Source organism: Mustela putorius, unplaced genomic scaffold (genome assembly GCF_011764305.1).
Source record: "Mustela putorius furo isolate JIRA1106 unplaced genomic scaffold, ASM1176430v1.1 tig00000139_pilon_pilon_pilon, whole genome shotgun sequence".
In the NCBI taxonomy this organism is placed as follows: Eukaryota; Metazoa; Chordata; class Mammalia; order Carnivora; family Mustelidae; genus Mustela; species Mustela putorius.
Window position 1 is genome coordinate 9,700,702 of NW_025421293.1, and position 23,076 is coordinate 9,723,777.

At 52.0% G+C, this 23,076-nt stretch overlaps 1 protein-coding gene across 5 annotated transcripts in view; it reads left to right on the plus strand.

Annotated features, from left to right (window-relative positions):
* SMURF1 (SMAD specific E3 ubiquitin protein ligase 1) overlaps positions 1-20,454 on the plus strand; it is a 106,627-nt gene extending 86,173 nt beyond the window's left edge. For 4 of the 5 annotated variants that reach the window (XM_045075112.1, XM_045075109.1, XM_045075111.1 and 1 more), the window contains 9 exons: positions 154-352; positions 2,294-2,397; positions 8,630-8,744; positions 9,932-10,110; positions 11,451-11,588; positions 12,407-12,527; positions 13,357-13,558; positions 15,021-15,105; positions 17,218-20,454. In XM_045075112.1, the coding sequence (XP_044931047.1) occupies positions 154-352; positions 2,294-2,397; positions 8,630-8,744; positions 9,932-10,110; positions 11,451-11,588; positions 12,407-12,527; positions 13,357-13,558; positions 15,021-15,105; positions 17,218-17,317 (1,243 nt within the window). In that variant the 3' untranslated portion in view covers positions 17,318-20,454. The remainder of the gene's footprint in view (positions 1-153; positions 353-2,293; positions 2,398-8,629; positions 8,745-9,931; positions 10,111-11,450; positions 11,589-12,406; positions 12,528-13,356; positions 13,559-15,020; positions 15,106-17,217) is intronic. The other variant, XM_045075110.1, reaches the window with a different exon arrangement.
* The last annotated feature ends 2,622 nt before the right edge of the window (positions 20,455-23,076 follow it).

Below are 23,076 nucleotides of genomic sequence, written 5' to 3' on the forward strand. Positions count from 1 at the left end.
ATAACATGGTTATGTTAGCAGAACATTTTTTTCTCGAAGTTCTGTGTAATGACTCCCGGTTGCTTGGTGCGGGGGGCGGGGGGTGGGGGCATTCCTTATGGCTCCATTGGCCTTTACTTGTGGAGTGACCTCGATGCTTCTGTTCTTCTCAAGTCACCAGTGCCAGCTAAAGGAGCCCAGCCAGCCGCTGCCATTGCCTAGCGAGGGCTCTGTGGAAGACGAGGAGCTTCCCGCCCAGAGATACGAAAGAGATTTAGTCCAGAAGCTGAAGGTCCTCAGACACGAACTTTCACTGCAGCAACCCCAGGCGGGTCACTGCCGCATCGAAGTATCCAGAGAAGAAATATTTGAGGTATGGAATTCAGTGCGACCGGCAGTGAGGCATAGACTGTTCGACCCTGTAAACAGACAGTGAGTTCTTCTTTCTCGGTGGTGTTTCGGGTCTTGATTTTTTCTTTTCTTTTTTTTTTTTAAGATTTTTTTTTTTATTTCGGAGAGAGAGCAGAAGGAGGGAAGAGAGGGGAAGCAGGCTCCTCGCTGAGCAGGGAGCCCCACGCAGGGCTCGATCCCAGCACCCTGGGATCACGACCCGAGCCTAAGGCAGACGCTTCACCCACTGAGCCCCCCAGGGACCCCTTCAGGTCCTGATTTTATTACTCCGCGAATTGCAGGGCTTTTTCGGGACCAATGGGCACAGAGAGACTGTTTTCTCCTTTGGTAGGAGCTGAAAAGCTCAAGAGCTTCTGACGTGAAAATAAAGAGGTTTATGTGGAAACCAGTACTGAGTGTTACTGTCCGTGCTCTCCCGTGCTCTGTGATGACATATTCCCGCAGTCTGGGCGTTTCTTCACAACCAGGCTTCCCTTCTACTGCCTTGCACGGAGTTTCACCCAATGGCTTCGCCTCCCCAGAGAAGCTTAGCGGCCAGGTGGCCACCAGATTTTTAACGTGTTTTCTGGAAACCAGAAGATGAGGCGGTTCCTTTAAGGGTTCTGTCCTTCATGCAGCTCTCTGGTGGGGTCAAGGCCACTAAACAGGCAGGACCCTCTCGCAGACAGGACCCTTTTCTCAAGGAAGGTGGTCGGAATGTCAAATCTCAGCGATGTGCAGGCCTTATCCTGCCTGCCAGGGGAATCACAGGCAGAAGCGATCAGAGGAAAGTGGATAAGAGCTGAACTCAGATCCCCCCTGGGCTGCAAGGTCCGGCCTGTGGGGAGCCCAGTGGCGTCTTCGGGGTGATGGGTACTGAGGAGGCGCCCGGGGCCACGCTCAGCGCCCGTGCACAGCCGGTGTTGGGCGAATAGACGGATTGGCCAGAATGGCCATTGAGCCATCGTAAATGGTTGCCGGGGAGAGAAAAGCGCAAGTTACTGACGTGTTGCTGCCAGCGCGTGTCCACTCAGCATCCTCTTCCCCTCTTGGGATGCTGAAGCTTGAATTACATTAAATTTAAAGCATGAAAAGATTCTCAAGTGCCTTAATCATTGAAAATATCTGCATTTAGCTAGTTCCACTCAAAAATCTGAATCTGGGGGAAGGCTGGGCTGGCCACCTGTTCTCTGTGTTTTGGGTAAGCTACTGTGTGTGTCTTATTACTTAAACTTTTTTTTTTTTTTTTTTTTTTTTTTTTTGCTTTTTTGACTCCAGAAATCCTGTGATTCTTCACCTCAGATATAAAAACAGGCTCAGAATTCATTTACTGTTCAGATTCTCTAGGGACGTCTTTATTTTGGTTAACATACAGAAGTTGGGATGCCTGGGTGGCTCAGTTGGTTGAGCGTTTGCCTTCGGCTCTGGTCATGATCATCGAGTCCCGTGCTGGGCTCCCTGCTCTGTGGGGAGTCAGCTTCTCCCTCTGTCTGCTGCTCCCCCTACTTATGCTCTCTCTCTCTCTGTCAAATGAATAAATCAAATCTTTCTTACAAATATGTAGGTTGTTCTTAGTATGGCCACGTTAAAGTTAATTTGGAGAACATGGACTCTAGTTAGGATGTATGTTTGCTCTTAAGCCTTCAGTAATTGTGCTGCAAATGGGGTGTGTGTGTCCTTTTGGTGTGGCGTCACCAGGCGCAGGCTGCCTTATTCCTGAGGGAGACTCAGGGAGATCAGGTGACAGGCGCCACTGCATACAGGACACCAGAGACACCAAATCAACACTTTGAATGGAACCAGCTCAGACTTGGGTGTAAATGCACGTGCACCCTGGTTGGGTCTCCATCACCAATAACCTGTCACCTTCCGTAACTGTATATACACCCATTCTTCTCTCTGACACTGTCATTTTGCCGAGCAGGAGTCTTACCGTCAGATCATGAAGATGCGGCCCAAGGATCTGAAGAAGCGGCTGATGGTGAAGTTCCGGGGAGAGGAAGGTCTGGATTATGGCGGAGTGGCGAGGTGAGGAGCTGGGGCAGCCCCGCTTGCTGCTGCACGGGGCTCCGCGCCCCCGGGACGGAAGGTTTTTCAGAGGTGCTTGTCCTGGGGCAGTCCAGACCCCCTGCGTGGCCTTCAGCGCTCCTGGGATCGAGGCAGTGTCACAGCCACCAGAATGCACGTCTCCTTTGCCCTGAATTTACTTCTTAGAAAGACAGATTTCAGCTTTTCAGCCCCCCTCCCCACCCCTACGTCATCCGGGAGCTCCAAACCTGAAACACGTGGGACATGCTTTTGAAATCAGTCCGGGAGCGAGGCAGTCAGCCTTGCTTTTCCCAGGAGGGGACTGTGGGGCACTGGTGTCAGAGGAACTCTGCAGAATGATGCGATGGTCAGAATCATTCATGCAAGCGATCTTGAAAATAGAAGAATGAAAAACTGCTATTTCCCATCCTATGTCTTTATACCTTGGAGACAACTGCCTTTTCTGCGCTTTTAACTCTCTCTCCTACTGGGTAATTTTATGTCACTAAACCGGCCGAGTTCAGACATTCACGACCTGTGGTCATAGACACAGATGGGCTGGGGAATTCGTGCCTGTGCTGAAGGCCCCATTTAACACTCACTTCCTGGTTTGTGCTGTCGTCATTTGGAGACCTTCCTTCATTGTCTTTGTAACTCAGAATAATGTCTTTTCTTCCTTTGTTTAAAAAAAGATTTTATTTGACACAGATCACAAGTAGTGGGAGCAGCCGGCAGAGAGAGAGGGAAAAGCAGGCTCCCCACTAGCAGGGAGCCCGATGCGGGACTCGATCCCAGGACCCTGGGATCATGACCTGAGCTGAAGGCGGAGGCTTAACTGACTGAACCTCCAGGCGTCCCAAAGAAAACAATTTTCATTCAGACCTTTGAAGGCATTGCCGTCCTGTCTTTCAGCACCTGTCATCACTGGTGACAACCTGATTTTAGTCCCTCCTTCACCAGAAGTCACTTAGGCCCATCTAGGACCACCCATCATCCAGAGTGTTCTGCCTTTTTTTTTTCTCCCCCTTCCCGTCCTGCTGCCACGTCACCACCATCATCACTCCCTTCTCCTCTTCGTGTGTTGCCCTTGTCCGGCAAAACCTTGACCCTGAACAATCCCATCCGGGGGCTGCCGAGTCTCTGCTGAGCGGGGACAGGTGGCCGGGGGACGACGCCGTCCACACCGCTGGCCTCTCCACACCTTGGGGACACCCGACCTTTGCCAGACACTGTATCCCCTTCCTGTCTGTGCTTTAAGGAAGCACTAAAGGCGAACAGAGCAAAGTAGAAAGAAAAGGAGGAATTCCAGAAGCAACTGCTCCTCCCTCGGTCACTGACCCCTGCTCGGTTCCCCTTGCGGCAGAGCCCTCGCAAGGGTCAGGGTCGTGCAGCTCCTGGCCCCGCCTCCACATCTCTCGCTTCCTCTCCACACCCCTCCCTCCCTCCCCGGCACCCCTTTCTGCCCTCTGAAGCCCCTTGTGTCAAGGTCTCCCCTGGCTGCATCTCTGCAGACCCCGCGATGCCTCCATGGCCTTCACCTCCCCTGGTCTGTCAGCAGCACCTGGTATCGTCGGTCCCTCCCTGTCCTCAAAGCTCTTTTTCCACTGGGTCCTGGGCCACCACTTTCTCTTCATCTGCCTCCTGGCAGTCCCCTGTCGGTCCTCACCCCGGAGCATTGGCAGCCCCCAGCTTGGTCCTGGGGTCACCTGAGTGCACCCCGGGTTCTGTCTCTGCTCCTATACCCCACTGTACCCCACTGCTCAGTCCCCCCAGCACTGCACCTGTTCGCCCTGGGCTCTTCTTAGGGATTTGTAAAGCCTCCTGAGCCTAATGGTCCCAAATCTCTGATGGCGCCCCTCATACTAGCTTCTCGTTTCTCCCCAGCCACTGCCTGGTCACCTCCCAGAGCCCATCCACCTGTAGTCAGTCCTCAGCAAAGAACCCTGCGCAGACCACCGGTGGCCCCTCTGGCTCCCCAGCTCCCCGCTTGGGCTCCTGTCCTCACTCCTGAATGCGTGGTGGCTGCTCCCCCCCGCCCCCCATGTCTCACTGTCCTGCACAGGCCACCATCAGCTTTCTGGAGGCTCTGCCAGTCCTCCCCGGCCCCAGGCTCCCAGCCAACCCCCCAGGTGCCCCCAGGCCTCCCCCCTCCGGCCGCCGCGCTCTCTCCGTGGCCTGCCTAGGCCTTTGCCTGGAGTGTCCCGAGGTGTCCTATAGCTTGTTCCCTCCGTTCTCTGGGGTCTGCTCACAGGGTAACCCCCTGCCCCAGCGGAGTCCTTCCCCAGCCCCGAGATCCCGTGTTCCCCCGGCCTGCGTGGCCCGTGTGCTCGGGGGCTGTGCAGTTCTCGACGGGTCCGCCGAAGCCGCAGCTTCTTCCCGCTCGCGGTTTCCTCGCCCTTGCCTTGCTCCGCTCTTGCTGACGGGCCCCTCACTCTGCGCCGGACTCTCCTCACGCGAACAGAAGCGGTGGCTCCGAACGGTCTAGTTATTTTTACCTGCTCACCTCTGAGTTGCTTTATTGCCATACACTTGACGCACAACGTGACCTTCGTCTCTGGCGGGCAGCTCAGTGTTCTGGAAACACCTGGGCTCTGCTCACAGGTGTGGCCGCCACCTGTCACTGCATGGCGAGTGCCCCCCACGCCACGGCCTGTGACCCGAGGCTGCGCCTCTCCTCCCCGTGACGGCCTCAGTCCCTCACCCCCCGCCTCACCGTTCCGTGGCCCACCCCTGGCCCCTCATCTCCGGCGGCCGTGCATCCGTTCCCGTCTCTACGGGTCTGTTTCTGCTTTGTTCGTTTGGTTTGCGGTATTTTTTGGATTCCAAATATAAGTGAAATCACAAGGTATTTGTGTCTGACCGAGTTCGCTTGGCATCATACCCTCTGGGTCCGTCCGTGTGGCCGCGCGCTCCCGTGCTTCTGCGGATTCACATGCCCGCATGTACGTACATCACAGCTTTCCCCGTTCGTCTGTTCGTGGGCACTGAGGCTGCTTCTGCATCTTGCCTATTGTCAATAATGCGGCTACAATAATGCTACTGTAAATAAGCCGAGGAGCGCGTAAGACTTTGAATTAGTGTCTTCATTTTCTTTGGGTAAATACCCAGTAGTGGCATTACTGGATCACATGGTGTGCCTATCTTTAATTTTTGGAGGAACCTCTGTACTGTTGTCCCCAGCGGCACTGTCTCGCATGTTTTTATTTTTTTTATGGTATCGTAACATACTCATTTATGGATTCCAGGGTAACAAAATATAAAATGAGAAAAATTCACTTTTAATCTACCATCTGTGATGGAGTTTTCACAGGACTGACTCTTCAAGAACACCCCTATAATGTTTGCTCTTGTGAAGACGGTGTTTACTCATTACCCATTAATGTCGAGACTCTACCACGTATTAGGCACTAGGGATACGACGGAGAACACAGTGATGTGTTCTCTGCCCCCGTCACCCCTTCCAAGTCCCCATCCAAAGGCATTCTCAATCTCATGAGGTACAGACATTAATAAAAGAATTACACAAGTAATTCTAAAACTCCAGCTCTGGTAGAGGCTACCAAAGAGGTCGTGCTCCTGTGAAGATGTGTCTTGGGAAGTCGGGACAGGATGTCACATGCTCCCCACTTAGGGCAGGTTCTCAGCCCTACAGCAGCTACCCCAAGAGAAATTATGTTCTGATACACATTGGGTAGAGCTGGGATTTTTTTTTTCAGGAGCCAAAAGAAAAGACATTGAAAAGCAAGGAGTCCCGATCTGCCCTGTAGCCCTGGATGGAATCAGTCCCCCACCTACTTCCCACTGCCTGTCTCTCTCTCCTCCTACCCTTTTGCCAAGTCCGACTGGGAGAAAGGCCGCAGAAAGGCATGCATTCGCCTGGCATGAGCTCACATTGGCACCAACTCTCCAGGGGAAGCCATTTTTCCTTTCAAGACCATCCCAAGGTTCGTCTTGAACTTGATCTTGATTCTAGAAACCATCTTTCTTTTGGCAGTGTCACTTCTGTTTGCCCTTGATAACACAAATTCTGTCTCCAGCTAAGAGGATTAGGCTTTCTGTCCTCCTCCATAGCGGAGAATCTTCCTAGTTACACGTTCATATCTGCCCCAACAATTTAAATCAGACTGCTTGCATTTTCTTTATTTCCTTTATGGTCTCAGAAATTCGGTGTCCTGAACTGTTCCAACCTACCGTCGTTCGTTTGCGTGGCTGGTACTACATATTCCCAGGCACACATGTGAATAGCTTGGTTTCGTGTGCTAGGAGTTCTCTTCCTTCTGCGTGTCCTGTTTTTATCAAGTCTTCCACACGGAGAGGTCTTTGGCGAGCCCCCCTTGGTTGACACCGTGCTCTAGTGGGAAGAGCACTGTGAGCCGTGGCTTTCCTGCCTCCTGTTGGGTCTTGTGCTATTTCACCCCTCAGATCCTTCCTCGTGTCTGTAGGGGATCAGATCTATCTCAGAGAGCTTTAGAGAGATTTAAATCCCACATATGTGTGTCTGCCTTCATTATCTGGTTGATGAGAATCAGTCTACACTTACTTCCCCAGTGTTTGGTACCGAACCATTTCCTGTACTGTTAAAAAACCCTTTTGGCTGTATAGTTAGCTCTCCCCTTACCACTTCCTTAACATCCCTAATACGCCTCCCTACCTCCGTGCGTGACTTGGTCAGAATGTTCGCTTGTATTTTAATCACTTCCTGTCTAGACAGTTGCGGGTCCTTGGCTTTGGAAAATGACTCTTCTCAAACCCAAACTCTGAAACTTGGGGAGGAATCCAGGTCTTCTAGTTGGAGAATTCTGCCTTTCTAGTAAAGAATTTTGTTAACATTTGGAGTCTCACTGCTTCTGGCACTTCCTTTCTGTTCTTTTGAGTTTGATACATAATTTTGTTGTGGTCTGATTCTTTTTTGTGTACTCTCCCAGTTTTCCTGAATTATTTGCACGTGCGCTTATCCTTTCATAATCTTTCTCAATTCTCTGCCTTTTCTATTTGACAGAGTAAGAAATTCCAGAATAAAACTTGGGTCTGTTTATCTTAATGAAATTTATTCATTTGAGAGGAGTTTTGAATAAAGAAGAAAAGGGTCTTTGTAAGAAGTGGCACAGGTGCTTGGGTACGGGTTTCCCCGTATTTTCCCCAGATTCCTCCGGATTCTACTGAGAGTGCTTGTTTTGTTTGTTTCTGATTTGGGGCTTTTTTATAATGAAATGATTGGAATATATAGGAATTCTGAAAGTAATTCATTCTTAAATATCCCAGATTTTAGAACTCTTAGAATTAATCTTATTAAGTATTAAGCTTGCTTTTTAAATTATAAAAGCAGCAAATGTTGGGGTGCCTCGGTGGCTCAGTCGGTTAAACGTCTGACTCTTGATTTTGGCTCAGGTCATGATCTCAGGGTCTGGAGATCAAGTCCTGTGTCAGGCTCCATGCTGGGCATGGAGCCTGCTTAGGATTCTCTCTCTCCCTCTGTCCCTTCCCTACTCAAGAGTGCACATGCTCTCTCAAATAAATAAATGTTTATGGCAAAATATAAGAATTCAGCAAAACAGAAGATTATGAAGGGCAAAAGTTATTCTTAATCCATCTCCCCAGACTGTGAAATATCTTCTCCTCGCTTAAGTGTAATAACATGTTATAGTGGAAATTGAAGAACTTTCTAGAAAGAAGCAAAAGAAGACTGCAGATGCCCCAGAATGTTAATTCTCAAGTTAACTACTGTCAGCGTAAATCGTCCCCCTCTTTCTCTTTGCTCTTTGTAGACAGCTTTCCTGTTTTGTGTGTATGTGCGCACGCGCACACGCTTTTTAAAATAAAACTAGGATCTCGGTCCTTCTTACAGTACATTTGTCTGTTACTACCACAGCACGAGCGTCATCACCCGAGATGTGTGTCTCTGCACAGTAGCAGAGAGAATTTTAGCTGAGGTGCAGGAAAGCTGACCAGGTAGCTGTCGAGAGGACTGCCTCGAGGAGGCGGTCCTGACTCGGGTCAGTGCGGGTCTTCCTCAGCTTCCAACCTGTGCAGGGTCAGGGCCAGAAAAGCCATTATTTCTCATTCAGCCAGAAGCAAGTTGTTCCTTCCCAGTCTGTGCTGGGCCCCTTCTCTCAGAGCAGGGTATCCCCACCAGTGGGGCCTTCCAGGACACAGGGAACCCGTCTGTCTGGTAAGACCGAAGACCGGACGTTCTCGCACGTATGAAATGCCTTTCCACTGTTCTTGTTCCTAGGGAGTGGCTTTACTTACTGTGCCATGAAATGTTGAATCCATATTACGGACTCTTCCAATATTCTACAGACAACATTTACATGTTGCAGATCAACCCAGATTCCTCAATCAACCCCGTAAGTATTCATGAATGGAGAAGGGCAAATTGGAACATTTTAAAAAATGGATTTCCAGGTTTGGTCTCTATCCTCGGTCTGTTCGATCTGGACTTGCTCGGAGTCTGTGGTAAACAGACAGCGAAAGGCCGAGTGGGAACCAGATTAAGGGGAATGATTTCTCTCCCAGGCCCGGGATCACAGGGTATGTTAATTTCAAAGACAGCAAGAGTGAAACTGAACTGCTCGGACTTTTTCGCCAGTTGAGGGAACCGAGGTCGGAGGATTTGCTGATCATGTCATTCTGAGACCGGGGCTATGAAATCCGTCTTCTCCCAGTCAAAATTAGAATTTTCCATAATTGGTCTTGTGGCCAACAAGTGTGGACACTTTTAGCGGCTCGTTTGAGAGGAAACGTGAGCGCGGAGTGAGTGACCGGCCTGAGGTTAGACAGCCGGCGTGTGGAGGGCTCTCCCCGTGGGGCCGTGTCCTGTGGTCACTGCTGCCGAGCCCACGGCCCTGAGGAAGTCTGGGATCAGCTCTACTCTACAAACATTCAAATATGACAGAGCCTAAATGGAAATGAGGTTTTGATGAATTCCGATTATAATTCCAACTGGAAGCAGAGATGTGTATTTCCCTGTTAAAAGCCAGAAGAGCTCTAGTTTTAGAGTGCTTCATGTGCAGAGGATTTTCCTTTATGTTCCTTTTTCATTTTGTCTTCCTTCTTCGGATTTTTTCTCTTCCGCTTTCTCCAGGGACTCGGGAGGGATTGCCCTCTGCTCTCTTTCTGGTAGCACAGTGAGAAGGCGGAGGGTTTCCCCAGGCGCCCTGCACTTAGAAGGGCCTGTGCTTGGTTTGATTCTGCCATTGCCCGTGTTGAAATTCTTAATTTTTGAGTAAGGGGTTCTGCATTTTCCTTCTACACCGAGTGCCACAAATGATGTCGCAATCCGGAGGAGGTGTTTGAACTAAGGGCCTTTCAAATGCTCAGATGATCTCTACAAAACACGAGCTCTGGCTTTTGACTATCTAACCAGCCTTCCTTTTTCTGTCGGTGAGCACAGCCCGTGAGTAACCGAGTCTGTGTTCGGTCGTGATGGGACGGTTCATTCTCTGGAGAAGCTTGGAGAAAGCCCGAAGCTCGAGGTTCCCACTTTGGCCGGGCCTTCTTCTGATGACTTCGTGTTCTCTGGTGCCTCCTACAGGACCATCTATCTTACTTCCACTTTGTGGGCCGGATCATGGGTCTCGCTGTGTTCCACGGACACTACATCAACGGAGGCTTCACGGTTCCCTTCTATAAGCAGCTCCTGGGGAAGCCCATCCAGCTCTCAGATTTGGAGTCGGTGGATCCAGAATTACATAAGAGCTTAGTGTGGATTCTGTAAGTACAGCCTTGCTGTTCGGACAATGGCGAATTCGTGCACAGCCACCCTCTTGTACGCCAGATACATTCGTTCTGCGCATGTGTGTATGTGTGTGTGCATGTGATTGTTTTTGAGGGGTGGGTGTGAAGTTAGAGAAAGAAAATGCTGTTTCACAACCAGATGCATAAAAGTAGATCGAATAAGAAATACTCAGTTAACATTCTTCATGATGTTTGGCCAGTTTCACTTTATAGACTAATTTCTTTTGTTGTCTTGTCAAATTCTTTTTTTTTTTTTTTAAGATTTTATTTATTTGACAGAGAGAGAGATCACAAGTAGGCAGAGAGGCAGGCAGAGGGAGCAGGCCTCCATCCCAGGACCCTAGGAATCATGACCTGAGCCAAAGGCAGAGGCTTAACCCACTGAGCCACCCAGACACCCCTCCCCTGTCTCCTCAAATTCTTAAGGATCACACATCCTTGTAATCCTTGGCCAGACAGATGGGCAGGTGGTTTGCTTTTGACTCTCATGGGGAGATGGAAAGTCAAAAACAAAATTAGTAGCAAAGTACCTTATGTCAAAGTATTTGATACAAGAAAAAGATCAAGAAAAATTCCATTTCGTCACCGTTGTTTTAGAAGTCTCCTAAAACGCTTTTGAAAGTAGTCGGCCCCGATCCCTGGGGACACGGTCCTTGGGAGGGAGCCGAGTCCACAGGAGCAAGAGATCCAGCCTCTGGCAGGGGGAGGGCGCGCCGAGGAGCTGAACTCAGTTGTGTCCTGTGCTCTGTCGGCTCCACTTCGCGTGTCCCCACTGGGAACGGGCAGTCTGCGAGGGGCGGGCCTCCAGCCCACGGGAGAGCTTTCACTCTGTGTTGCCAGAAGTGCGGCAGGGGCAGGGGGCCGTTTGAACTCTCTCAAGTGCCACTTTGTGTGAGTGGCCGCTTTAAAGGGGGGGCGGTCTCGTGTAGGTGTGTGTCCCTGCAGGTGGCTTTTCCTTGGACTCCGCTCTTTGTGAATCCCTCCTTTCTGTTCAGAGACTCAGGTGACAAAGCAATCAGGTCACCATGTCTTGTAAAATCACAGAATGGTAGGGCTGCCGTCACCTTCCTGCGAAGGGGGAAGCCGAGGGTCGGGGGAACATGGACGTGGAGCTGGGGTCCCCCGGCTCCTCCCAGTATCCGCACCCCTGCGCTGGCACAGGCTCTGTGTCTGCCCGCGGCAGCTCCTCCTGCAGCTCTGGGGTGGCAGGCGGTCAGTTCTGTCTGTCTGTCCCCTGGATCTTCCTCGCTCGTGTTCTGTTCTCTGCTGTGCTGCGGCAAAGGTCTGACCTCCGTCTTCTGTCCTAACTCCTACAGAGAGAACGATATCACCCCCGTGCTGGACCACACCTTCTGCGTGGAGCACAATGCCTTCGGGAGGATTCTTCAGCATGAACTGAAGCCCAACGGCCGAAACGTTCCTGTCACAGAGGAGAACAAGAAAGAATATGTCCGGTAATGTTCCAGGGGATGGTGGCCGCCACTGGGGCATCCGGGTGGCCCAGGACCGTCCTGGGCACAGCTGGGTCCACATTTAGGAGGTCACAGCTCCTTCACTGTCAGAGGCTTCCCTGTCCCCGTCAGCACGTGGGGCCAGAATCACAGTAATTGAACTGTCGGCTTCTGCGGGCTCTGCATGGGGGAGCCCCGATGCCACCAGGCCTGACCTGTTGAAGGGGCAGTAATGATCCCCCCCCACCCCGATCCCAAGTGGCACAAGGGATTGCAAATGGGTGTGAAGTGGTGAGTGTAGGAGAGAAGTGGAGCCTGGAAGTTTCCTTGAGTTCAGTCTCGAGGAAGTCTGCTCCATCGTGGCCCCACCTCTGACGGCAAAGAAATGACGAGTTGCCGACACTAGAAATCTGGAAGCCTGTGGGCACGTCGGAGTGTTTGGGGGGCCTGACTGGTGTGTGGCTCTCATGATGTCCCCGAATCTTACTTTCAAATCTACTTTTAAACAATGGCCAGAATCGTTGTAACAGGTCAGGTCAATTCTTAGTAAAGAATTACTTTACTAACAGGTCAGGCCTATTTTTAGTAAAGCTTCGGAATGTGTCCAGGCCTGGGCTGACTGACTTATTTTTAACCCGGTCCTACCAGCTGCCGGGGGGGTTCATGCCCCCTCCCCCCAAACACCACCACCCCGGGGAGGCCTGGCGGCGGGTGGGGCGGGGTGAGGTTCAGCAGATGATGGCCGACCCTGCTACGGAGGGAAAAGTGTTCTCTTGCCCCGTTTGGTATCGCCTCCCAACTCCTGGGACTTTGTCTTTCAGGTTGTACGTAAACTGGAGATTCATGAGGGGGATCGAAGCCCAGTTCTTAGCTCTCCAGAAAGGATTTAATGAACTCATTCCTCAACACTTACTAAAGCCTTTCGACCAGAAGGAACTGGAGGTGGGTGCTTACTGGGCTGAGCCAAGTCCACAGTCAAGGTCGCGAGCGTGATCCCTATTTTCTTGTTTTACATGCGGTGGCAGAGTGAGGCTCCCCTGTTCCCCAGCAGGGCCGGGGCTCTCGGGGCTCCAGAATAACAGGGCTAGAGTGAGTGTCTGTCTGCTTGGCAGCAGCCAGTCCAGATCCTTCTCTGGACGTCGTGTGGGTGTTCTGTGGCTTATCTTATTTTTCAGAATCTCTGTCAGTGGAGGTTCCTAACCCCCTCCAGTGTAGTCCCCTCGCACCGAGGAAGTTATCTCGCATATAACCAGGTTCCCCCGGCACATCAGCTTTCTGCTTTTGTTCTGGCTATTATTAGACTCGGAACAAAGTGTTATTGTCTCCCCTAATCACACTTCAAGTGCTCGAACACAGCGGGTTCCGCCTCTGATGCCGAATGGCTCGGGGCTATGAAATCCTTCTGTCTTTCTGTCCCCGGTGAGGCACCTCCCACCCGCGTGGACCTTCCACTCCAGCCTTCAACCTCTGCTGGTCCCAGCCCCCGGGGTCCCTGGGATGAGGCCCCATTTTACAGCTGGTTCTCCCGTACCGACTCCTCGCCGCTGTGATGCAGCGCTGAGCTGTGGTTGTGAGAAAGCCCGAAGCTGGAGGTCCGAAAGCAGCCCAGCGCGGCAGCATCGGGCACACCGCGTGCTCCCTGCCTGTCCAAGCCCGGGGCTCATTTACTCAGACACAGTGAATTTCCTCCTCTCCCGTCCTGGGAGCTGGAGCGGGGGCGCGTGTCATGACCCCGGTTTGGGGTCTGACCTGCTGCCGAACGCCCTCGCAGCTGATCATCGGCGGCCTGGATAAGATCGACGTGAGCGACTGGAAGTCCAACACGCGGCTGAAGCACTGCGGGGCCGACAGCAACATCGTCCGCTGGTTCTGGCAGGCGGTGGAGACCTTCGACGAGGAGAGGAGGGCCAGGCTCCTGCAGTTCGTGACGGGGTCCACCCGGGTCCCTCTCCAAGGCTTCAAGGCTTTGCAAGGTGACTGACGTGGAGGCGGGGCTCCTGGCCCCAGGCATCTCCCCCAGGCGCGCCCCCTGCCAGGCCATGCCGGGATTCTAGAAACGTCTGCTAGGGACGGGTGTGGTCGGTGTTCCCTCAGAACAACTGCCTAGCATTGTGGAAGGGGCTACCCTACCCCCCAGGGGCCGTAGAGACCCTCTTTCCTGCATAGAACGTGGGGAGCTCTGGTGGCTCTTCCATCCGATGCTGGCTTCTGGGGCTCCAGGCTGTGTGAGCCTCTGCCCAAGAACACACCCGTAACATGTAGGAGAGAATGTCAGCACAGCCCAGCTTCCTGCCAAACCCGCCTTTCCCAGCATCCCTGCGGGTCACGGGCTCGGGAAGGAGGGGGATGTGGGGGGCAGTCTGCAGCCGGGGGCCGGCCAGCCCGGTGCTTGCTCGCAGCGGGGTCGGGCGAGACCTGAGCGAGGAAGGGCCCTGTGGATCCAGTGCGTCGCCTTCCCCTACAGAACTGGTTGAGAGGGAGGGTAGGAGGCGCAGCAAGGCTCTGAGGAAAGAGATCAGAGTTCGTGACGTGCACCACGGATTCATTTCTGAGTCTGACAGCGGTTCTCTCAAGGCGGGCCTGAGCGTGGGGGAGAGAGGCCTGGCCTGAGACGTAGGAGATGGACGTCTCTGGCTCCTGTGTTGGTCATTAATGCCAGGGGTCCTCCCTGGGACTCGGTTTTGTTCTCTGTGCAAATGCACTGCCCGATAGGCTCCACTGTTCAGTTTGGGTATCCGTCCTGTCTCTCAGCCCTTCTGACAGTGATTAAAAAAAAAATTTGACATCTAGATTTTTGATAACCCTGAGAGCAAGAAAGAAAAAGGTATGGCATAATTGTATATTTAGACCTAGTACATGGAATTTTGCATATTAGTAGTGAGAGCAGACACATTTCACGTATAGAATATTCCCTGTAGACGTCTCCGTATTTCCAGGACGTCTCTGAGTGACAGAAGTTCCTTCCGTCCCCTTGGGCTTTCGGCCCAGGTGTTGTGTCCTTTCCTCTTCCTGTTGAAACTCTCCCGGGGAGATTTTGTGACCCCGTGTCTTGCTTTTGTTATAGCTCTGCTCCTCTGCCAGTAGTGGGCCTGCTGGCTAAAAATTTCTCTCCAAAAAGAAAAAAGAAAAAAAAGTATCACTGGTAGTTTAAGGACTTTACCCTTCAGATACCCCCACTTGAGTGGGTTCGTGGCCGGGGCACAGGAGAGTTCTCACCAGTCTTTGCTCTTGCCCTGTGATTTTTCTAGAATGTCTGGTAGAGGCCCCTGGATAGCCACGGTCAGCAGATGCTAAGCCACACAGAGGCTTATGCTGCCACAAGAAGCCCATGACCTTGGGCAGCACAGCCCACCCCGGCACTAGGCTGAGGGTGTGGTGGGCAGCGGGGTCGGGCCCTGCCTCTGACGTGCATTAACTAGAATGTTTTCTCGTAAGGCTCTACAGGCGCGGCAGGGCCCCGGCTCTTCACCATCCACCTCATCGACGCCAACACAGACAACCTCCCGAAGGCCCATACCTGGTAAGGCCCGTTCCCCGGGAGCCTGTCTCCGGGGTTGCTGCCCTTTGCATGACTTGTCGCAGCTCTTTTCTGGGATGGAGCGCTCCGCTTCCTTAATCAGCGTCCCGGGGCCACTGGCGATGGCCCCAGCATCAGCCAGAAGGAGCACTCGGCAGCGGGTCGCAGGAGGGTTGTCAGAAGTCCGTTGTGACATGGGCTTCGTGTCGCCTGGCGCTCCGGCAGGTCCAGTCTTGTCTTCCTGTGCGCGAGCACACACGTCCCTCTCTGCAGGAAAACTAGTTTCTCTTCTTAAATTTTTTTTTTATTTTAGTTTTTAGAGAGAGTGAGCGAGTACACGTGAGTGGTGGGGAGGGGCCGAGGAAGAGGGAGAATCTTAAACAGCCTCCATGTCCATGTGACCCGGGGCTGGGTCTCGTAACCCCGAGATCGGGACCCGAGCTGAGATCGATACTTGGGACGCTCAACCGACTGAGCCACCCAGGCGCCCCCAAAACTCTATAGTTTCTATTTTTAAGACTTAATTAGAAATCGAGAGCGAGCAGGGGCAGGAGGAGGGAAGGAGGGAGAGAGAAACCGGAACAGACTCTGCGGGGAGCTCAGAGTCAGATGCGGGGCTTGATATCAGGACCTGAGCTGGAACCAAGGGGCAGACGCGTAACCGAATGCGCCATCCACGTGCCCTAAAACTGTAGGTTTTCATCTGGAGTTACCCGCCTTCACTTCCTGGGACCCCATTTTCCTTCTGGGAACTTAGTCTGTGATGATGCATCTTGTGTACTGAACAGTATTTCTTCCCCAGACTTTGAACTTAAATAGTATCTACAGCAGATTAAAAATCAAGTTACTTACATACGCTTTGTCTCAGAAGCCATGTACCGAGAAGGCCAGCGTGTCTAGTTCAGGAGAGCCAGGTCCTGGTCCTTGGGAGGCACGGGGCACAACAGAACGTTCCGGGGTGGGAGCCCGGGGCTGTGGCTTCCCGTTTCCCGGCGCGGCCGGCCCAGCAGCACCGTATCCGTTCTCAGCAGCTGCTCGCCTCCCTGTGGCCAAGGCCTGGCCCAGTTCCGTGCTGGAACACGACAGCCATGAGCGGCGGCATCTGATGCTGAAGCCCCCCGCCCAGACTATCCCACCATTCACCCCAATTCTTTCTCAAAAAACCATCCTTGGGCTGCCTGGGTGGCTCAGTGGGTTAAGCCTCTGCCTTCGGCTCAGGTCATGATCTCAGGGTTCTGGGATCGAGTCCCGCATTGGACTCTCTGCTCAGCGGGGAGCCTGCTTCCTCCTCTCTCTCTGCCTGCTTGGTTTCTCTCTGTCAAATAAATAAATAAAATCTTAAAAAAAAAAAAAATCCTTAGCTGTTTAACCCCTTGTAATTTAGTCACTCTATGGCCTCTCAGAATTCTGTATTTCTTTTGTTAGGAGAGAATATCCTTCTTAAAGAGTTTTTTTTTTAAACACAATAGTAGAGATGAGTTTCCCCAGGGAGATGTTGATTCATCTCCTCCCTCATTTCTATTCATTTCATGTCCGTGTCCGGGATTTGCTATTTTATTAGTTTTGAGCTATAGCTTGTTTTTGCAAGAAATACTCCGGACTGCCCCCTTTGGTCTCATATCAAGTCACGGGGGATCGGCTGGGCGTGCAGTAGATGGAGGTAGGGGTGACCTGTCAGCTGGTCTGGATTGCGGGGCTCTCTGCAAAGGTGGTGTTTTGTACGAAATAATTTTCCTCAAAGACAACACACAAAACGAGCCGAGAGCTTTGTCCTCATAGAACCAAGAAATAGTAATTGAGTTAATTTTGGTTTTCAAGATTTTAGGGTCTGTGTTGCTGTGTGTGCAATGAAAAATCTTTGCTTTCAGAGCAGAAGAGGACTTGGGGGGAGCAGAGAGCTTGCCTCTGCCTCCTCACCCAGCGAGGCAAGGAGATGCTTCCCCCCTTTTCTTGGCTCTGTCCATGCACACACACACACACACACACACACACTCACCACTCTCTGCTAGCTCGGGGGGCACGAATGCTCCGCCCCCGCCTGTCCTTGTCCCTGAAGCAGGTCCTGGGTCCGGATCCCCCCAGCAGTGACTCTCCCGCTCTTCTGTCCTGTTCCAGCTTTAATCGGATTGACATTCCACCGTATGAATCCTATGAGAAGCTCTATGAGAAGCTGCTGACGGCCGTGGAGGAGACGTGTGGCTTTGCTGTGGAGTGAAGACCAACCAAAGGCAACAGATTCTAGCTCATGACCACCAGACCCAAAGCAAGCTTTCTGTGTGCCTCCTGCAGGGCTGGCTGAGGCCCGGGAACCCTAGGTCACCGGAGGCAAAGAGTTGTCTCCCCTCCTTTTCGTTGAGGGAGCGAGGGGGTGGGGGGGACTTTGGCCGGTGGCTCCCACACATACTTTCCTCCTCTGTGACGGACTCCCATCCCCTTCCAGCACCCATCCAATAAACGCAGCCAGGTTTAGCACTGGGCTTCGGTCACACGGGCTATTCCGCTATGACTGGAACCCAAACGGTGATGGGCTCACTGCCCTGTGGTCCCTAGAGGAAGACCGACCCACACGTTCTGGAACCGAGCCTGGCTTACTGAGGGTTCGTACCTGGTGGCTCTGCCAGCTATTCTGTGTCAGAATGGTCCCGAGGCCCCTTTGCAAGTCCAGCAGCTCAAACTCCAAACCCATCGTCGCCGCTTGCTCCGGGTGCCAGATGAATTTCTAACTGAAAGCGAACCGTGTGGTCGGCGGTCAGTGCGCCGCGCCGGGAAGCCTGCTGCAGAAGCGTGCTTCCCTTTTGGAAAGGTAAAGCGGCTGGGGCAGCCTCGGCTGCGGGCCTGGGGGCAGGTTTCAGGGGATCCTGGCTGAAAAATTTGTGTTGCATAGAGAAAAATGATCTTTCTTTTTAAGAGTCCCTTTGGCCACGTTATCTATCTAATTGGGGATATTTTTCCCGTGAAAATACCACATAACAGAGTTTATACGAGAACAGACCAAACCAGCCTCCACTCCTCGCGGCCAGTCCCAGGCTGGGGCTCCCGCACCCCCGGGTGTCGGCTGGGTCACTGAATACTAACAAAGCCTCTGCGCAGAAGTTGCTAAGAGCTGAACTAACAAGAGAGAAGCCTGTTGTTCTAGCTGCTGGCTGGGTGCAGACGCACCTCAAAGGGAGGGGGGACCGGCTGACCTCACTGACTTAACCCCAGCACACCCCCCCCACCCCCGAGTCACTGTTTTAATGCAAACCTGACAGTAGACGGGGGAGCACGGTTCCGCTCTGGCTCACTCTGGTCATCTTCTGAGCGTCAGAGGGCGACCCAGCAGTCACTGCTCAGTCCCCTTGCCCAGACATCTTCACGGGCTGCGCAAGGCCAGCGCAAGCCGGAGCCCGGGTTTCTCACCCCACTTTCCAGTTTGCACAGCAAGTCGCAGCAGTATTTTGACAAGGTGGTCCGAGCGGAGACTGGCTTCCGCGAAGGGCAGCGACAGCCAGCTGTCCTGTTTGGTTTTTGTTACTGTTTTCGTTTTGGGGGCAAGTGTGCGGGAATTCACGAGCAAGACATTTCACTGTTGAAATTCTGCTGTTGGTTTGGAAGTTAGGGGTTGGCATCCGGCTATGGGGTTTGGAAGCAGCTTTTTGGACGACTCTGTTCTGACACCTTCGGACTGTGGCGGGTCGGGAGGCGCGCTTCCCCTTCTCATCTCGCTGTGGGTCCTCGGGCTGCCCCGAAGCAGTCTGGGGCTCACGAGGGCAGCTCTGGGCCCTCTTTGGATCACAGGGTCTGCCTGGCGTTGGGGGCGGGGGACGGGGGTTGTCGGCCGGGGGTTCCCGGAGCTGCGGGAGTGCGTACTCTGGGCTCCTTAGGAGCGATGTCCGTGTGTCTGTCAAACCCATTCAGGAAGTCCAGGCCGGGCGGTGGGCGTGGTCTTTCAGAAGTTCTGCCTTGCCCCAGCTTGGCTCATCTCGTGTCTCGTTTACCATGATCCTTGTGAGGGCGTGCCCGAAGCTGGCTCCCCCTGATGCCCTAGTCCTCCCTCGGAATCTTCCTCTGGAAGAGTGAGCAAATGTCAACGCCAGACCTGCGCCCAGAGAGGCGAGAGGCTTCCCCTCGTAGGCGAACCCCAACCGCGTGACGAGAAGAGCTCCCCGAGCGAGCGGAGAGCACCTCCGGACTGAGGGGGGAGGAAGCCCGGCTGCTGCTTTTGGTGTTGGTCAGACTCTGCAGGAATTAGTGAGGAGACGAGGCTCTAGTGGGAATGCTGGGTTCGGCTCCTTCCCGACGATCTTCCTGCTGTTGGGAGGAACAGGGGAACCACCCTTAGTGCACCGGGCGGCCCTGGGCTGCTGGCCTGTGTCCGGCGTCAGCTCCGCAGGCGGAGGCCCGAGTCTCTGCTTTTCTCCTTGCACGCGGGCCCCTCCTCAGCTGTGTGTGACCGTGAAGCCTGAAAGAGCAGAATGTTCCAGAGCCCTCGCTGACTCTCACCAAACGGGCCTGTGTCAGTGGCACTGCCCTTCTAGAACCTTCACGATCAACAGTGGATCGGGCCACCCAAAGAGTAGTGTGGCAGACAGTTGGTAAAAGCTCCCGGTCACTCCGCTTTGGGTCCATGTGGACCCCGTCTCCCACAAGCTCTCATTCGTCCCCTCCACGGTAGTCCCCGCCCGCCCATCCCCCACTCACCTCTTTGCCCAGATGCTTCAGGGGCCCCGCTTCCAGGCTGGTCCTCACCAGCGGTCATCAGCCGACCCTCAGGGATGTAGCCAACCACCGCTCTGCCAGTGCTGGAGGTAGGAAAGACAAAGGGGCTGCTTGGGGGACAGGAAGGACCGCTCTGTCCTGTGGGGGGACCTGCCCACCAGGTGGATTGTGTTCCCTCAGCTTGCTCGGCCGCGTGGTCCCAGTTCAGGTGAGGGGGTCCTCCGAGCGGATCTGGCAGGAAGGGCCTTGGGCAGAGGAGGCGCCCCGCCCCCCAGCCCCGTCTGCAGCCAGGTGTGGGCCACACGGCAGCCTTCCCGACACATAGTATGAATTTTAAAAATTTGTTTATTTTTGTTTCTCAACCACTTTATAATGTATTTTTTAATTTATTTTGTAACGTCTTGTTTTTAAGTATTGCTGCTATCCTTGTTATTCTTCCCACTGTTTTTATCGCGGATTTATTTTGTGAAAATTGTACACTAATGTTCTGTTTTATGTCAAAAATCAAAAGTATTTAAAGAAATACTAGTTCTATTTAATGTGGTTATGGAACCAGCTGGAAACACACAACCAACAGTGATTGTACAGCAGGCTGGACCCGGGAGGTCAGGTTCATTTTGTTACATATGCAATAAACTCACGACTTTACATTTTCTTGGCCTCTGATATTTTGGTGTGGAAATGAGATTTTTTAAAAAATTTGTTTTAATCCCACAAAAAAGAAAGCCCTCGTCCTCTTTCCCCTGCCATAGGCATTTAGCTGAAGGTTTGCCACTATGTTGACTATTTTTTTTTTTGGCAGAACCAACTCTTGACTTCATTGGCTTTCTCTGTTGTTTTCTGTTCTCGGTCTCTGCTGTCATACTGTTTCCTATTGCCAGCTTTCCGCTTAGTTTTTTCTTTTCCTAGTTCCTTAAGGTATAAGGTAGGTTTTTGATTTCAGACCTTTCTTCTTTTTCAATGTAAGCGTCTGTTAGCTGCAAGTTTCCGTGTCAGCGCGGCTTTTAGTTTTGATACGCCTCCAGACAGGTTCTGCTTTCCCTTGTGGTGCGGAACTGCTCAACTTTTCCCAGACTCAGGAGTTCTCCCTTCTGTCTCTGATTTCTAGCTTAGTCCACTGTGGGAAGAGCAAATGTTTTGTGTGCTTTCAGTCTTTAAAAAATGTTTTGAGACTTGATTCGTGGCCTTACAGAACGTGGTCTGTTGTGGAGAATGTTCCCTGTGCACTTGAGGAAAACGTGTATTTTGCTGCTGTTGGCGGGGATGTTGTCTGTCTGTTTTAGGTCCGAGTGGTCTGTAATGCTGTGCCAGTCCTCAGTTTCCCTCCTGATCTACCTGGCTGTGCTGGCTTCCAGAGAGTGAGGGACTGCGGAGTCCTGTACTCTAGGGCTGTCCGCTTTGCCCTTCAGTTTTCCAGTGTTTGCTGTGGGTGTCCCTGGCTTTACATTTGTTGTTGAATGTGTTGAGTTTCTTAAAATTGTAGGTGCATTTCTTTACTCCCATTTGAGAAATTTTTGTCCATCACTTCAAATAAGTTCTCCCATTCCAAGCAGGTCTGCCTGCAGCTCTTCCGCACTGTCTCTCGTGCGGCTGCGTTCCCGGGCTCTGGGCTGCCTGCCCGCTCACCGGTCTCTTGGGAGCCCAGACAGCTCCGAGCACTGCAGATGAGTTCTGCTCTCCTCGTTCCAGCACAAGGTAGGGAACCAGGAACTGGGCTGCTTCCTCCCAACCGTGCATTATTGTGCTAGGAAGGGTCGACGCAAAGGCAAGCAAAACTGAAGTTCTTTTCGTCAAGTCAGTAGTTGTTTTCACGTGCGTATTTTGCATGTTTCCATGGGGGTAGCGCAGGCCTGGAGCTTCCTAGTGGGAAATCTTCAACTTCTGCCTTTTGATTAGAGAGTTTAATACATTTACATTTCGTAACTTATAAGAAGGGACTTATTTCTTCCACTTTATTGTTTTCTCTGTGCCCCCCACTTCCTTATTGCCTTTTGTAGTTGATTTTTTTTTAGAGTAACACATTTTGAATATTTTCTTGTGTCCTTTTGTATACGTTCTATAGATGCTCTCTTTGAGGTTGCCACAGGGATTACGCTTAACTTCCTGATGCTACCATAACCAAAATTAGGCCAGTCTGAATAGCACAGATACCCCTGCCCTTGCACAGCCCCTTCTGTGGGTGCGGTCCCAGATCACATCTTTATACGCTGTGTGCCCGGTAAGATAGAGCAGTTTGTTATGCATTGGCATTTGCCTACTCTATCCTGTAGAAAATAAGAAGTAGACTCCAAATCAAAATTATAGTAATGCGAGCTTTTTATAACAGGCCATGTGTTTACATTTACTGGAGATTTTGATTTCTACTCACAGCTTTGAGTGACTGTCTAGCAAGCATCCTTCCAATTCAAAGGGAAGGAATTCCTTTAGAGATCTTCGTAAAGCGGTTCTGGTGGGAGCAAACTGCCTCACTTTCGAAGAGGAATTTTGCTGGATATGGAATTCTGACCCTCTCTTACGTCTTCGGTCTAGTAAGTTTGCTGTCTGCTTCCTCAGTGATGATTTCTGTTCATTTGTTTTTTTCAATGGGCCATACCTTTGTATGCCTTGTCACTTTTTGTTGAAAACTGGACATTTGAATTTTATAAGGTAAATCTGGAAATCTGATGATCCTCTTTCCCCAGGGTGTTTTATTTTTTCTTTTCAATTGTTGACAGTGTCTGTGATCAGCCTGAGGTGAAAGCTTTTGAGGTCTTTCTTGAACTCATTTCTTTCCGTGACCATGAGGGTAGCTTTCTAAATTCCCCTGTTTACATGGCTGTTCCTCTTTCTTTCTTTTTTAAACAACTCACATTTTTCATGCATCAGGACTCCTCCACAGCTTCAGCTGGTCCTCCGCTCGGGGTCCCACGGGCTGCTGTGTGTCAGTCATACTGCCTTCTCTCGAGGCCCAAGCAGGGACAAATCCTCAACCAAGCTCCCTTGGGTTGCTGGCAAAATCCATGTCTTAAACGCCTTTGTGACTAAAAGTCCCACCTTCTTATTAGTTCTTGGGACAAGCCATCTTGAGACCATAGTGACTGTCCCCACAGTTGCTCCTGAATGTCCTTTACCTTAAACATTTGGTTCCCAAAATAGGAAATGGGGGAGGGGGGATAAGTAAAACAACAGGGGCGATTCCTTTAAATCGCCTGAAAGCCACATCAGCCCGTGGGGGAGGTGACAGCGGCTGCCCACCTCTGTGTCTGCGCGTCCTTGATCAAAACCAGCCATCAGGGA